Source organism: Oreochromis aureus, linkage group 18 (genome assembly GCF_013358895.1).
Source record: "Oreochromis aureus strain Israel breed Guangdong linkage group 18, ZZ_aureus, whole genome shotgun sequence".
NCBI lineage: Eukaryota > Metazoa > Chordata > Actinopteri > Cichliformes > Cichlidae > Oreochromis > Oreochromis aureus.
Genome location: NC_052959.1, coordinates 29,962,565 through 29,980,190, shown reverse-complemented (window position 1 = coordinate 29,980,190; position 17,626 = coordinate 29,962,565). Strand labels below are relative to the sequence as shown.

Genomic DNA, 17,626 nt, shown 5'->3' with positions numbered 1-17,626 from the left:
GTGTATGTTGTTGCTGTTCCTGTGTGTTGAATACAAGCAGCAGGGGAAGAGGGTAGCCTATATGCTTATATAGTTATATATTACAGTACAGACAGACCTGCAATTACTGTTTATGAAAATTAGAGTAGCTACAATTAAGAATATAATGGGAATCAACCATCTGACAATATTATGTAATGATGTTTATATTCTATAGAGTATAGCGCTGTAATATTTTTATAGTAAGAAACTGTTTTTGTAGATTATAGGTGCACATTCTTTACTTTATTGTAATTTAACAGGAATCTTGTTCATATATTTATGAAAAAAGTGATACTTTAATGGAGGGCTTGGCCATATCATACCGGTACAATGTTAGGCAATGATAAGAAAATGAAATATTGCAATAGAATATGGGTAAAACGCACATGCACAGTGCCTTTGTTTTCATACGCGCATGGTGGAAAAAGCATGGCGGCGACGGATAATGAGAAGGGCAAAAGCGGTTCGTTGAGTGAAACAGATGAACCAGAACTGGTTTGTAAGAATGTTGCAACTTCAGCGATGTGGAACTGGTTTGGTTTTCATCCGTCAGATACACAACAAAGCACATTTTTTTGTAGAACATGCAAGCGGGCCGTCGTTATTACCGTATTTTTCGGACTATAAGGCGCTCTTAAAAGCCTTAAGTTTTCTCACAAATCAACAGTGCGCCTTATGTATGAATTCTGGTTGTGCTTACTGACTCAAACCGATTTTATGTGGTACACGGTGCTGAATAATCTGTCAAAAAATGTTTTAGTACGACTTTGGTAAGCTACGAAGCCGCACCGCTGGATGGATTGTCTGAGCATTATGGCTACCGTAGTGAGGAGCCACAGTGATACGTACAGTGTTTCAACATAATATTACCGTATTGTGTGTGTATAAGGATCCCAGAATAGCACCTTTTAAGAGACATGCGTATGAGCACACAGTAGAACATGGGAATAGAGCAGCTGCGAGAGAATTCAGAGAGCAGCTGCTTGTTTAAGTGGAAATAAATTGATGGTGTTTTTTGCACTAATAATGTTGTGGAGATGTAAAGTATTTTGTCTCGCATCAATTATATCGTCAGTTAAATCGTTATCGCAAATGTTGGCCATATTGCCCTGCCCTACTTTAATGAATCTTGCCCATTTACCTAGCTTTAAATACACGACGAACTGGAATCTAGTTTCTGTATGAACACATAATTCGCAGCGACACAAAACACCAAAATACCAGAAATGAAAACTACAGCCTGGTGGAACATTTCTCACAGAACATCCAGCTTTATTCATACAGTATGCAAAACAGCTGAGTGCTTTAATGTCTTGCACACTGTTGAGAACCAACAGAGGATATAATTTCTTTAAATTTCAAAACCATGTATGCACACAGCTTACGTCAGGAGTTTCTTTCCTCACCAGAGTTTTCCTATTTTGGCTTCTTTTTGTAAAGTCCTGTGGAAAACACTCTCCTTCTTCCCACAGCACTCTGCACTGTGGGGAATCTTCATATTATCCAGTTACAGTTTTATCTCTGAAGTCAGATTTTGCGTTGATGTGCTGTGTTGTGTCAAAAAAAGACTTGAGAGTTTTAGCGAGAAGTTTCCGATTGATGCCACTTTTAAAGACTCCCCTCCCTTCTTGTTCCTCACATGCAGGCCTTTTAAGCCACCTCTCCTTGAGGAGGAGGAGGGCAGTGCCAGCTGGTATGATAGAGAATGGAAACTCTGGTCCACGACGCTCCGGTAAGTTTCAATCGGAGCATGGCTGGTGGAGAGCCCAGAATGAGGGTCAGTCTCCCGCCATCCCTCGGCACGAACAGGGATGTCGTATTTTCCCCCCCTCATAATTTTCAGCTAACCTTCTCTCCACAGTGCCCTCCATCATATGCCTGCTGTTCGAGCTGTGCCCCTCCTCAGTTGTTTCCCCGCTAATTAAATTTGTGCCTAGCCATGTTGTATAAGTGCAGAGGAAAAAACCATCAATGCTAACCTTGATAGGAGTAGCATTGAGCTGTTGTGGTAGATGCATGAAAGCAGTTTGTTTGTGTGGATTTAAAAAAAAGAGGCTGTGCTTACAGCTTTTGAAAGTGTGAATTGTTGATGAGGAAAATCAACAATGCTTTTAAAGAAGCTAGATAGCAGCTTGTGTGACTCTTTCCTCTTTTCAAGGTTCTTCTGTTTGGCGTTTTTTTTATTGATTTGCCTAATTATGCAGCATGATTTTAGTTGTTTTCTCAGCCAGAGGCAATCTGCTTTCAAAGCGGCTTTTCATCTAGGCCAGAAAGCAGATGGTAGAGGAATGCAGGCTGCCCGTCTGCTTCCTTGTTTTAGTTTTTGTCTGTAATTTTTTTTCGTGTTGTATTTTTTGCAATCTGCTACCTCAAATCATAGATACTCTATCAAAGAAACCAGCACGACTCTGTTTGATTATGAGAGATTTTTATATGTAACAGCCAAGAGTTGTGAACTGAAGACACTTCCTGCTTTGCACCACTCAGTGCCTGGCATGTAAAACGGCAGCAGCAGAGGGTGATGCACTCATTTACTGAAGTGACTCCTTGCACCATTCCTGTTGGACTGCCAGAGGAATACACTTATCCATGGTGGAGCAAACAAGGAGCAGTCACTTGAAGAAAGACTTTAAGAACAGAGCTCTAATCAACCATTTGTCATTGTCAAAAAATAAAGATAGACTTTGAATCCATTAACACTGCTCTGGAATAGTTCCCATATTCAATGTAATTACGGCTGTCGTCTATATGAGGCCCGCTGGGATTTAACAGGAGCTTAGCCTCCCTGTCACTGCTGTATATCTGCCAGGGGAAAGTCAGTGGTCTCTGAGGAGAAAGGAAAACAGTTTGGGAACAACAGGCAATGCCATTATGGCCACGATGAATGAGATGAGGAAGTGATTCACATCTTGATCCAACATTCAATTTTATTCTGTTACTTTTTATTTATGTAGTGCCAATTAATTAAAAAAAAATCTGTTGCTTTGCATTTAATATGGGGGAGAAAACCCTAAAAATCCTGTAGAGGAACTTGGCAACAGTGGGGAGGAAGAACGCCCCTATAACCAGACTTAAGGAGGGGCTGCAGTCGGGAATCATAGGAAAGAAAAGACCAAAAAACCAAAACAAAGAGAGAACAAACAGTACAAAACACAAACTGAGAGCAGACAAAGTCAATGAACTATAATAGTGACATGAATCATTATTAAACACCTGCAAGTGATTTTTGACTGACGTCTCTCCACCACCACCATCGTAGAGACGAATAGCGTTCCTTCCTGTGCAGCTCCAGAAACCTGCAGAATCAGTGCAAAGGTCCATTGAAGCTGTCGTGATGGCACATGTTGGTTTAATTTCTTAATTAGGCGCTTCATTTGTTATCTATTTTTATTTTATCTAAGGAGTGCTCCCTGACTATGGCCTAGCCCCAGTTTCTGCCTCTTTATTAGCACAAACAGTCAAAGCAAATTCAGCAGTGATAGTGATGAAAACACAAATCAAAGCTGCTCCACAGATTATAAATTATGGAGCAACTGCTGTAATGTAACATGAGATTGTCTGCTTAACATATTACTTGAGAGTAATCCAGCAGCAGCGTGAGTGGCTGAGGGCTGCTTTACTGACCGAGCAAAAAAGTGCATTACAGTAGCTGGTAGAGATAAACGAGCACCTCCAGCTTTTCTTAAACAGTGCGTCCAAATGTATTAATACTTCTTAAGTGGAAAAAAGATCTATAGAGGTGTTTAACATGGCTGCTACTCATGTTGAACTCATGATTCACTTGGTTTAAATGAAAAGATATAGCTGGATATCATCTGCAATTAAATCGCTTTAATACTAAAATTCCCATTGAAGAAAATATCAAATTAAAAGCATCATGGGGCAATTCAGCAACTTTCTTTTGGTGCTTGGGAGGAAAAAAGTATCCTCCCAAGCAATATACACATGTATTTGTTTTTGTAAATTATGGGAGGAGAGTATTTAAACGAATCATACAAATGTGTTTACTGAGGTTTGCAGCAGCCTGTTGAATGTTACATACGTGCATAAAGAGCTGCAGCTTCACATGGAAGAGTGATACATGCATATACACACACGACGCAATAATACTTCTTTAATATGCAAAGGGGTCAGGATCAGATGGTAAATGATATTTTGTGTTCTTCTGTATACATAGGTCAGCTGTTATACACTGATCTGAGGTATATATACTGGAATACTTTAGAACAGCAGTCCCCAACTGTTTTTGTGCCACGTACCGTGTCGCGGATAAATACAACAAAACAAAACCAGTACTGGTACCACAAAAGAAGATTTATTCATTACACACGGGAAAAGACCCAGGGAAACTGAGTTAATGCTAAAACGCTAAAAAAACGCTAAAAACCCTGAAAACCATAAATTTCACACCCGAACCTCAACTCTCGCGGCCCGGTACCAAACAACCGGTCCGTGGCCCGGGGGTTGGGGACTGCTGCTTTAGAAAAAGGCAGATTCAAGGTGTGAGATTTATTTGGCATAAAACCTACACTTAGACTTTTGTTAGTATGTTACTCACTCATTCACTGGGTTTGCTCGCTTTTCACCAGCAGCATTGTAAGACAGTACGGAAATATCAGACTTGGTCCCCAAATCATCTAGCAAAATAAAATATAAACCAGTTTTAAGATGTGCCTGAAAGGCCAGCGGTCACTGGTGTTACAAAGAGTCAAAGCATCCCACTACCCCCTGCAAACACAATGTTGTTTCAAAAACAACCAAAGGCTGGTATTTTCTTGTCATTACAGCCTTTATTCACTGCATTAAGCCCCACATCAGCCTGTTTCTGCAGTGCAGTTTGAGTTCTATTGATCCAGCATGAACAGCTTGGTTTTATCTTTTTGTAAGAAATATATTAGAAATACTATGCTGGAACTTTTGGTAAAAATCTTGCATTTATTTACTCAAAGATGGATTTAATGCCCGATTCACAAGAATGCCTGAATAATTAAATGTTTTTGTCCAGTGTAAATAGGCAGTAGCTGCAAATTATAGCGAGGGTACTTCTTTTTCAAGAGAGAGAAAGAAAATCCCAAACTTTTCTTTGTGAAGCACATTTATCCACAGTAATGCTTCAACAAGATTCACAGAAATTGATGGAGACATTTTCAATTGTGGGGCTTGCAAACTACCAGCCACAAGATCCTTAAGCCCGCCTCTGCCCGGGAAGACACATTAAAGTGTCCTGTCCCTGAAACAGCCTCAGCCTCTCTGATGGATATTCCAGCAGTGAAGGAGGCATTCATCATCATCATCATCATCATCCTTAGCCAGTGATGATATTCAGCTGTGTCTCAGGTCTTCATAAAGACGACCTGATGATGTCATTGGAGGTGCAAATACCCAAAATCAGGACCAATACTGCGTACATGCACACACACACATATTCTCACAGATGCTGCACAACAAGTGCCTACAAAGGATATATGTGTAGCTCAAACCGTCAGCCCAGATGTTGCAGAGACGGCGTGCTACAGTAATTAGCATGCTTGTGCTGCGAGCTGCATTGTTGATATGCAGTCCATGTCTGGATAAAGAATTCAGTTTCTCTCCAGCTGGCTTGGGCTCGGTGCTTTGCTAGAAATCATCCCTGCCTTTCTCTCACTGTGCACTTATATTTCTCAGTCTTTCCAAGCCTTTCACATCATGTTGAGCTCAGCTGCGGTCAGCTTTATTTGCTCAAACACATGAAAAAGTCATGACATTAAATGGATAGAACTAAATAAAAAACAAAATGAGTAAGCTCTTGGTATTTTACATTTAGCGCTTAAAATGATTAATATTATGTTGTGAATAAATATATTTAATGTGGTCATTGGTAATTCACCTCATTCTGGGTAAAGAAGACAAGCACAAATAAACAACTGGGAAAAGATGCATCAGAACTAGAGATGGCACGATACCACTTTTTTATGTCCGATACCGATACCGATATCATAAATTTGGATATCTGCCGATACCGATATGAATCCGATATAGTGTGTTTTTTAATCAATAAAACTGTTTTTTTAATATCTTGCTGCATTTTGTATAAGTTCATACTCAAGTTTAAATAAACAACAACACTAAAGCTATTCTGTTATACCTGTATGTAAAAAATACACTGCACCCAAAATATTTCATAGTTCAGCAACACTGATCAATCTAATAAACTTAAACCTGCTCCATCCTCCCTATTCTGGTATTTTAAAAGTACTTAGCAGAAATATTAAGCAATCTAACTAATAGGGTTGCAAACTCCCAGCAAAAAAAAAGGGAACCACCCCCACCCTCCACCTCATGATGCTTAATCGACGTAATCAACTTTAATTTGATGCAGTGTGAAAAAATAATGCACAGAAATAAATTATTTTTCAAGAATAATTAAATAAATTTAACATCTTTCTTCAACAGAATTGCAGACTGCACAGATGGTACCTTCCCAAAGGAAAAAGTACTATAGCTTACTAGGGTATATTAGACTTAACAGTTACTATATACAGTAATGGACTTCTATACATTTTACATCAGATTAAAACTTTGGGTGTAAGATTCAGATAATTATTTATTAAAAGCTAGACATTTTAAATGAGAATAAGAAAGAAAAGTATGTCTTTGTGCCCCCCTTTTCCCTGTTCATGCCCTATCGGCCCCCCTGGCTAAACTTTGCTAGATCCGCCCCTGCACAGTTACCAGCCGTCAGCTACGTAGAAAAGGATCCTGGTGTAGAAAGTAATATTAAATACATTCTAATGACAGCTTATCAAGGTTAAACGTGCTGCTGTTGTTCAGCCGCTGGTTTCCTCTTTCTGGTGCAAAGTGGGCCAAAAACAAAGAAGAGAGACGGACAGAAAAGCCGATCAGCTGATCATTAAACAGTTTCACGATTGAAGTAGCAGCAGGAAGGTGAGGGAGAGAGAGAGGCAGTCGCTCGGTTTGCTATCGGTTGTTAAGCTTAACGTGGGAACGCTTTACAAACATTCAGAGATGAACTTACACACTTGCTTTACTTCTCTCTGGGATAACTTCTCGGAGATGAAATGCTGGTTTGGTAGTGAGGCTACAAATACACACAGCAGCTCTATCACGTGATGCATACTGCTCCGACGCATACGGTTATGAGCCGAGTCACGCCGTGTCGCAAGTTTTGTGAGGTGCTTTTTGATATGTAATGGATCGGATTACATTTTTATTTCTCTCCGATATCCGATCCAGTAATTTAGGTCAGTATCGGACCGATACCGATACTTAATATCGGATCGGTCCATCTCTAATCAGAACAGCCTTTATTTTTGCAGTATCGACATGTAAACATAAAAATGATAATGGCTAAATCAACCTATTTATATTTCACCAGTTAAAGAAATATAAACAAATACAGGCTATAGATGGGGCACTAAATGAATGAATGAATCCATGAAATGCTTCTCTTCAATTGTTTTGGGTTTATTTATGTAGAACCAGCTGATAACGGTCACTTAAAAGTGTTTTACACCATAACAGAAGATGCTACAACGCTCTGACTGTCACTATGAGCAAGCACTTGGCGACAGTGGGAAGGAAGAACACAAGTTAATGGCATTAGATAATAAAAACACCAGGAGTGAATCCACATACAGAAACTCAAAGTTCATTTACAGAATATAGTTGGTGGTAGATGGAGAGCCAGTAGACCTTTAGTCAAAGCTAAATGAATAATGAAATCAATGCTGACAGCTCTCATTAGAATAAAACATGCAATAATGTGAAACCAGAAACCCAACCTCTTCTCATCATCTGAAACAGATGCTAAGTGATGTAATGAGCATCCTTCGAAACCATCTTTACCCATCGGGTAAATGGTAAAATGGTAAATGGTCTGTATTTATATAGCGCTTTTCTAGTCCCTAAGGACCCCAAAGCGCTTTACATATCCAGTCATCCACCCATTCACACACACATTCACACACTGGTGATGGCAAGCTACGTTGTAGCCACAGCCACCCCGGGGCGCACTGACAGAGGCGAGGCTGCCGGACACTGGCGCCACCGGGCCCTCTGACCACCACCAGTAGGCAACGGGTGAAGTGTCTTGCCCAAGGACACAACGACCGAGACTGTCCGAGCCGGGGCTCGAACCTGCAACCTTCCGATTACAAGGCGAACTCCCAACTCTTGAGCCACGATCGCCCCTATCGGGGTTCAGTGAGTTTAATCGCGTTTAATCGCGGACACATGATGGAGTGAATTAACTTAACATGAGCAGCACTTGTGAACGGAACCCCTCAGTCATGACTCGCTCTGCTGCCTTTTCACAGCAGGAACCTTCATGCCGTGAAGTAGTTTGATCTCCTATGTCTTCTGGTCCTTGACTGAAGCAGCGGTGCATCATGCGGGAAGCTGTGAACGGGAGCAGGGAGGCAAGCGTTCACATATAAATCATCCAAAGTGGTGACCTCTCTTTGAGGGTGTTTTAGAAGTTAAGCAAAGAGGTGCATCTTCAGTCCTGCTATTCGGATAAAGTCGAGGTAAAATTTAAAAGTTTTAAGCTGTGTTTCAAACTTAAAGCGTTTAAGTGTGTTTTGTTCAACACTAAAATATAACTGAGATGGACTCAGAGGCTGGATAGTGTCCCAGTATTCTCAGAGAGTGGTTAATGTCTAAGACACACCCTACAGATGTTTAAATGCACTTTGCATCCTGATTACCTCTGTGATTGTTATTCTACATCTGCACATGACCTCTGACCTTACAGGAGGCCCATTAAGGAGAAACTGGAGGGATTTCCAAATGCACGAAGCACTAAATACCAAAAATGACCCACAGTGAACATTAGGGAACCTTGCAACCCTGAAACCCAAGACTACAAGATCAATCTCAGCGTGCTATAAATGTTAATGCAGCGGTAACCCAATGCAAATGACGCACATAACACAGCAAAAACAGCAATGCGTAGAACTACAAACCTACTTTTGGATTTGTGGGGATGGCTTTCTATTGGATTAACTTGAAGTGGGCACTCTGACTCAGTGCAAAGATACAGTAAAGGATACGTAAGGATATACCTACACACATCCCAATTTAGATTCACCGCACATCCTCCTGCTATCATCATTTCATGCTTCGACCACTCAAAGTAAAGAAGCCCTCGGGCAGAACAGTAAACAGCGTTTGATGTTGCTGAACTGCATCCCAGCCTCATAAAAGAGGTAAATTTAAGGAATTTAAGGAATGCTATGTGCTTTGAAACATTAGGCACAGCAGACAGGTTGAAGCAGTATCTAAATGCAGCACAAAATAGGGTGAAAAACAACCAGAAATGAACAGTATGATGTGGGTGTTGATGGAAATGGAGTCTTTTTTTTTGCTCGAGAGAGAGGCAGATGTTGCAGTAGAGGGAGGTGGTGGTGAAATGAGCGGTTTGTGGAGCGATCAGTGAGGAATGATTGGGAGATTCTGGAGGGATTTGGCGGTTCTGGTGGATTTTTGCTCTATTTTTTGAAGTGTGTCACATCTTTAAGCCCCCGACATGATTCTTCTTTAAAGTTTCTTTGGAAGTCAGTGAATTTCTTCCTAATTTTCTTTCTCTTGTGGCTTCCAATAGTGTTTTTATCCACATATCCTTAATATTTTTTACTAGCAATTATTTTATTGCCTTTATAGCAGGTTAATAAACTCTATATCTTGCACTTTTCCTATAAGTAAACAAACAGACTTTACCATAAACAAAGGTCAAGCTATACTTTCAGTGTCCTCCCTAAACTACCTGCTGTTTGAGACCATAGGTTATGGAGCAGTCTTTAAAAACACAGACTAAAATACCTAAAGTATTAACTTTATTAATTATCTGAATATCGTTGACTCTCTGTTGCATCTGGTGGTCACGCTGGTCACCTGTCTGAACGTATGTTGAAGCCACAGCTGTTTTCATCATTTACTGATGTTTCGCCTCTGCTGGCTCAAGAACTGGTGATTTAACCGACATTTAAAGTAACGACTCCGCTGCTTTCAGTCTTTACAACCTAACTGACACTTCATGTGCTTTGTGCATTCACACCCTCATTAATATTTCAGCTGGTGTCTACGTTGTCTTCAGTCATTATCGGTTAACCAACGTGTAAACTGTTCAACATAATCCTCAACTTCTAGAATTTGAAATTAACCGACATCTTATTTCATCAGTTACTTTTTGTTTAACCGTTCGATCGACACCTCAGCTGCTTTTAGTGCTAACAGTTCCACTGATGCTCATCTTCATCTTGGATTTCTTCCGGTTGTGTCAATTTCATTAAAGTAGAAACTTCTTTAGTCAATCATTTAGCAGATATGATTATACTGGTAATTATAATTTACTGTGTTGTGCTGGGTTTTGGATCCACAGTTAAAGTGTAGTAACAGCAGGATGTGTGAGGGTTTAGAGCACTAACCCGCCTTCCTATTTTCTCACATCCCAGAGAACCACTCTGCCCCTCCAGATGTCACCGGCTACACCAACAATACCGCCAACGCCACCGCGACTGATGGCATCCAGGTGGAGAGAGCCCCGGGCGCTGGCACCGCAGCCCAAAGACAGACGCCCAAGTACGGCAACGCCGAGCTGATGGAGACCGGAGATGGTGAGTCAAGACTGGGAAATATGAACAGTTGCTCGTGTTTTACAAGGTGAAATTCTTTGATTATGTCGCATTTTCTTTGGGGAATTGCATCATATTTTCTGTCTTAGTGGATGTGAGGAACATCATGATGATCATCATGAGAAAAGTTGAAGGCTAGAATGTTTTGCTACTTTGGATTCATGTGAGGCTTTTTTGTTTCAATGTTTTCGTTTTTATTTTTCTTGCAAAAGTAAAACCAAAAAAGTTCATTCGGAATTTTCTGCAGGTGTTTCTCTTCTTCTTATCACAGGCAGGTGTATAATCTTGTAGTCTAAACAACACAAACTGTATCAGCAAAATCCAACAAAGAGTTTATCTTCATTCATGGTTATATAAACCGGCTCTTTGTAGTCCAGACGTGGCGGGGGATCAGATTTGGTTCGTAATGCCTTTTAGCACTGCAAAAGATGAATCCACAGATTCTGCAGAGACCTCAAAGATGACAGAGGTTGGCAGTTTGCTGGTTCGTAGTTCAATAATTCCTTCTCTGGAGGGACGTGAAGCTCCAGCAGACGGAGTTATTCATCAGACGATACACTGGATGCTGCCGCGGGCCGAGATGCTGAATGCTGCTCACAGCAAAGTGGTTTGATAGATCAGATGCCAGAGTTTGCACACGGGGCCCTGTCGGGATGTTTGGTTGAAAGAGATGCAACAAAGTAGACAGGATTTCATCTGAAATAACACTTTTTATTGTGTTGCTTCCAGTCGGGCTGCGCAGCCTTTTATTTCCAAAGATGAGCTTTAGTCGAATCATGTTTCATCATTTTTACTATTTTTTGAGGATTTCACATTTGATTTTAGAGGGTTTCCTGTGGCAGTTTAAAAAAAGTATTATATTTACTTTTTTAAGACTCTTTTAATCCTTTAAGGGCATTCTCCTTTTTATAACTTGGGTACATTTATCCAGAGGTCCATTGTTTTAACCACGTATGCAGTTCAGGGTTGCAGAGGAGGCTGGAGCCCAGGACAGCTGTCATTGGGCAAAAAACAGGATACACTTGGAAAGGTGGCTGAAGTACAGTATAAAACATGAGTTTTGCAGCATGTAGTGTATCGAGTATATCTTGCGATCAGGCGTCTAGAAACCCAAAATATGAAAACAAAATATAATTTATCTGGATTTTTTCAGATGAATGAGAACAGAGTCCTTTTTCTGTGTAACGCAGATACTGTTCCTCCTCTTGTCGTGCCTCATTTTCGTCTGCAGCGCCTCATCGGTCACTGTTGCGACATGCATCTGTCGTTCACCATTTCATTCCCGCCCTGTTTCACCCGCTTTATGTTGAAATGTGGAACACGTGTGCAGCATGTGTGGGTGGATTAAAATTTGCACCGCCTAACATTTTAAGTTATGTCCGGGCAGAAGAAGATGTTTGGATGAAAGAAATGTACTTCCTGGTGAGCTGCTGAGGTCGGTCGCAGTTTGAGTTTTACATGAATGTACATTAACATCCACCCACGCACGCACAGCTGGTGTGAGTGTTGCAAGCTAACCTCTAACATCTGCAGTTCATACAGTGCAGTGGTCTTTTGCAAGGATAAATACAATGAATTAAATGTTGCATCTTTTGACTGGATAAATGTGAAACAGCCCAGGATGGGAAAAAAGAAGCTTTCTTTGTGTTCAGCTGCTTGAGAAAAGCCTGACGAGAGAAAAGGCAAACAAAAACAGCATAAGCACCCGAGGACTGCAGGGTGTGGAAACAAAAGTATTCGAGTTTCACTGAGTAGCGCTCCTTTACCTTCACACACAGACGAAATAATAATCTTAACAACATCACGTCTGTCTTTGGTTCACCCTGAAGCCCAAACCAAGTCTGCCAGTACATCTGTTTACATCCACATTTCAGTACTTAGACTTTCATTTTCCTTCTCTGTCTTAAGGCTACAAACTCTGTGGGTTTGAAAACGGCCTTAATGAAAGAGCAATTTGAGCCCACACCTCATCTCATACGCTATTTTTGCATTTTGAGTGTCATTTTGTACGGCGGCTGTCTTGATTGCTCACTCGAGGGCTCTTCAGTGTAGAGTTAAAACTTGGGGATCTTTTTTCTAGGACGGATGAAACGGGCTGCTCAGTGGAATCTGAAAGCAGCGACTACTTCACGTGTGCACCTGTGAAAGCACAATTAGAAAGTCTAAGCTATGACTTGGATTAAAACATGTGGTCTTTTTGTGTGTGTTTGTTCACACTCCACAGGTGTTCCAGTCAGCAGCAGAGTTTCAGCCAAAATACAGCAACTCGTCAACACTCTGAAGAGACCCAAACGGCCGCCATTAAGAGAGTTTTTTGTTGATGACTTTGAAGAGCTTTTGGAGGGTAACAGCTTCTCTTTTCGCTCTCAAAAATACTTGAAAATACGTGTTTTTGTATATTTTGATTCACTTTCTTGCAAAAATGTTTGAAATGGTGAATAGACCATCGTAACACAAAATTCAGAAAGAGCGATACACAACATGCAAAGAAAGTTAAATGAACAACTGCAGCCAATTGAGGAAAGACTTGGTTGCCCCCTAGTGCCTAGACCACCCCCTCATCCACATTAGAAGATGGGATATGAACATCGAGAGTGGTCAGCAGCTGCACCAAAAACCTCCCTGTGAATGCTTTGATTGCTAGCAGATTGCAGTGATTTGGTGTATTTTGCATGGAAGGTGCTGACTTGTCTGCAAACACTCGCTGAGCAGTAGTGAAACTTGTGCGACACAAGCTGGAAATGGAGAACCTTCAAAGTAAAAGCTGTGGCCTACCATTGCAACAACTTTCCAAAAGGGAAACTTTAACGTTGCATCAGACTTCTCATAGTTTCTTCCAGCAGCCAACAGATTACACATTTTTCCTTAGTGACCAGTGGTTGCCAGGGTGTCACCAACCAGTCTCTAGGTAGCGTGGTTAGAGGCTAAATTGGGTCACTTAGCTTAGCTTCTTATATTGGTGGCTTTTTTGGTGATTCCTTGACGTCTAACAGTTGAGTGAGTGAAACTGTAGTTATTATTTGTATATTACTTAGAGCTAATTAGCATGTTAATTAGCATGTGCCTGTGTGATGCACTCGTACGGTTTATGCTAAACTAGCTTGTTAGCATTAGCCAATAACTTGGTACTCCAGCCTATCCTGATATTTTGGCTCCAACTCCCCAACACAGCTGGAGCCATAATGCAAATCTCCAGGCTTAAAACAAATATGTAACATTACAATGATTCTGCCAGTCTTTCTTTCAGTGTTGACTTACAGTTGAGTGGTGCTAAAAACATATATTTTGCTATAACTTTTGAAAAATAATCTATGCAGACAAATGACTAAACCTCATTCCCTAAAGTCTCCTCTGACAAAGCCGAGTCTAACTGATGAATATTTCCTTCTGTTTTCAGTATCAAACGCTGCAGAGCCAGAAGTTAATTCATAATTTAAGCATGAATAGCAAATGTTGGAAAGACTCTGTTTGGTTCAGCATGTCGTTGAAATTCATTAGCAGGGCATTTTGCTAGATTAAAAGCTCTTTCCTGTGAACTTTCTGTCTTACAGCAGTGGTGACATGCAGTAAATGTTTCATTATTCCTAACACACACATTTCTACATGGCTGTATAATAAAGTCAACTCATAAGAATAAACAATTCTGTTTTATGATATTCTATTGTATTATACGGGTTAATTTAATATCAGCTTTGTCATATTGTTCATGTAAAAGGTCGCTGGTTGAAATTATGTCTTTTCAATCTATTAAAAAAGCATAAAAGCAAAGTTAAAGAGAAAAACAAGTGTCTTGATATTTGATGTCCTGTAATCTGCAATAAAAGTTGCAGATCGTAAAGAACCAAGAAACATCAATGTATTAATTTCACTGAATGTGACCTGAACAGCTGGACTGATTATTTTAGGAAACTTGACTTAAATGGGAGAAAATAGTTCATTTGTGGTGGTTTGATGGTCGGGTGAATATTTTGGATGTGGTTGACGTGACCACTGTTTGCCTTTAAAACGTTTTACAGTAGTGGGCAAGAACGTTCCTCTTAGGAAAGTTCCTGGATTCAGGCGTCTCCTCCGTCTCTTCCTGTAAATCCAGACTGACCTCAGGACGTTGACCATCTGTAGCAGGTCTTCCATTTTTCCCTCATGTAGCACTGGGTGTATGTTTGGCCTTGTTACCATGCTGCAGAATGCATTTGTGACCATATTTTCTCCACCTTATTTCCTAAAATAACTGGTCACTGTAATTTAAACAAACATTTAAAAGATATTATTTCATATGTCCTCCTCTGCTGAGTATTTTTGGTGCTTGTTAAATCAATCTTAGACAAATATAAGTAAAAATGACTAAAAATTATTTTCTTATTCTATTTTCTTGTGCCCACCTGCAGTCCAGCAGCCAGACCCTAACCAGCCCAAGGCTGAAGGGGCACAGATGGTACCCATGCGGGGTGAGCAGCTGGGTGTGGTGACCAACTGGCCCCCTTCTCTGGAGGCAGCTCTTCAGAGGTGGGGCACCATCTCTCCGAAGGCCCCATGTCTCACCACCATGGACACCAACGGCAAGCCGCTCTACGTGCTCACATATGGTAGGTCTTGGAAATCCTGCATCGCGGCATGTCATCCCTAAGGTCAAATCTTCGGATCTGAGCTGAAGGAGAAAGGGTTGAAATATTTTTGTGTGAAGACAAATATCCAAAATGAACATCGGACGCCTCTCATGACCACAAATAAATCGTCCTAGCAACCAGTCTTCAAAATACTGTCATAACACACGATGAAAGAGGACAAAAAATGTTTGTAATATGTGCATAAAAGAGGGTTTTTCTTTTTCTTTGAACTGCATCTTGTTTTCGGCACATATGGTGGCTTTTCCAAGCTGATTAAGTGAAGCACCAAACAATGTTTAACACCCGCTGTGTGAGCATAATTCCCCTAATGGCAGCCAGACAGGGTGCTAAGCACATTAGCAAAGTGTGAAGAAAGATGCCTGAAAAGAAAACTGTTCTGCTATAGAGGGTGGAAAAGTTTTTTTTATCCTGAAGGTTCAAACTTTGAGAAAATGTTTTAAGATGAATTTTTTCCTGTGCGACTTCCAGCACAGCTTCCTGAAAAAATATTAAAACCTTTCCCAAGATGCCCTCTAGTACTAGTTTGTGTACACGGACTCGGCTGACTTTGGTGCTCTATTGCAAACATTAATGGTTATGGACACCGATCTTTGCTTTTGCAGAAGCAGGCAGTGCTAGACCACAGTGCATCCTGCAGAAATACAAATCTCGAATCCGTCAGCACAACGTAAACATTAACTAAAGCAAGTCTTTAGTAGCCATAAATGAGAACATGTAGCAAAGTAAACAGTAATATAACCCAATACCAAACATGTAACAGCCTTCTGGCCCCCAGCACTGCCATCGTCCCAGCTCCCTAAACACATTGGCTGCAGCTGAATCGCATCACGTCGTCCCCCGGCTCAATGCCACAGTTTAAATCTACACCCAAATTGGAACAAGTTCTCTTGTTCTTTGCTTGAAGGCGACCGAGTTATTCATCTCCCAAACAGCAGCAGAGAAAACGACTTCAGGTCCGGAGGGTATGAAGAAATTTAGCTGCCGTGAACAGAGCTGCTTCTCTCAGGGTCCTCATGAATTTAGAGTCAAACCTCCCAGCTGTACAGAGGAGAGAATGAAATTACACTGAGAGGACTCCAGACACATCACACCACGCATACCCTGCATCACGCAGGCATGCACCCAAATGAATTGGAAGAAGCTCTCAGATCTTTTAGTTAAAGCTGCAGCGTGGCCCCCAGTGACAACGAAGAGGTTTCATAACAAGTAAAAAACTCCGTCTCGAAGTCTAAAATAGTCAGTATATTATAATAATGAGTGGACTAAAGCATGCTAGTGTAATTTTTGTCCAGCTTCAAATTTCAGTTGGGTGTTTGTGTTAGAGATGGATAAATCCAAACATTGATAGCACTGATACCAACGCTGGTATTGGTATTGTACCAATACTAGTGCGATAGGATGGATACATTGTTTCTGTTCAGTATGCAGTCCACTGAATTGTTTTAAATAAATTATTTTTATGGAAACGGAAAAAAAAAATTCAGACATCAACTATGAAATATATCTGAACTGTCATGCTGGCGCGATATGGCAGCCTCGCCTCTGTCAGTCTGTCCCAGGGCAGCTGTGGCTACAACTGTAGCTGCCTCCACCAGTGTGTGAATGTGAGAATGAATGAATAGTAGCATTGTAAAGCGCTTTGGGTCCCTTGAAAAGCGCTAAATAAATGCAATCCATTATTATTATTATTATTATTATTATTATTATGTCTTTTTATTTATATCCTGTCTAAAAAAGTCTCCAAAAAAAGTTTCAAAATAGACAAAAAGCTAAAAATTTATTGTGGAAAATAATCATAATCACAGTAATCGCAGTAAATCACAATGATTAAGTGGTCATTAAAAGCAGGTGCTTCAAAATTTGCAAACTGATGATGATTTATCTCATAATTCATCACACACTGCTTTGCAAACCCCTCAGCTGATTGATGGGGTCATGCCGGGCAGGTAGACGGGTGGACAATGTGGACACCCTGGTATACAGGTGTCAAACTCCAGTCCTCCAGGGCCGGTGTCCTGAAACTTTTACATGTGTCCCTGCTGCAACACACATGAATAAAATTAGTAGGTCATTAGTAAGACTCTGTAGAACTTGACTGCATCGAGGTCACTGCGTTCAAATCCCAGTGACCTCGATCTCAAGTTCAAGGTCAGAGGTCAAGTTTTCTGAAAATCTTGTGAATGCAACGAATCTGAGGGATACAACTGGCCGCGCCACTATTTTTATATCTATCTTCACTTGGAATTGGATCAATACCAAAGATTCACAACACTAGTGTATGTATTTGTCCACCCAACCCATCACCTAACACCTATTTCTTTTTTGAATGGCAACACTCCTTAAATGGGT

General features: G+C 40.7%; 1 protein-coding gene across 5 annotated transcripts in view; it reads left to right on the top strand.

Annotated features, from left to right (window-relative positions):
- The window catches only part of LOC116327403 (disco-interacting protein 2 homolog C), a 226,563-nt gene that overhangs the window by 146,758 nt on the left and 62,179 nt on the right, over window positions 1-17,626 (top strand). For all 5 annotated transcript variants that reach the window (XM_031748990.2, XM_039601846.1, XM_039601844.1 and 2 more), the window contains 3 exons: window positions 10,473-10,634; window positions 12,877-12,996; window positions 15,038-15,235. In XM_031748990.2, the coding sequence (XP_031604850.2) occupies window positions 10,473-10,634; window positions 12,877-12,996; window positions 15,038-15,235 (480 nt within the window). The remainder of the gene's footprint in view (window positions 1-10,472; window positions 10,635-12,876; window positions 12,997-15,037; window positions 15,236-17,626) is intronic.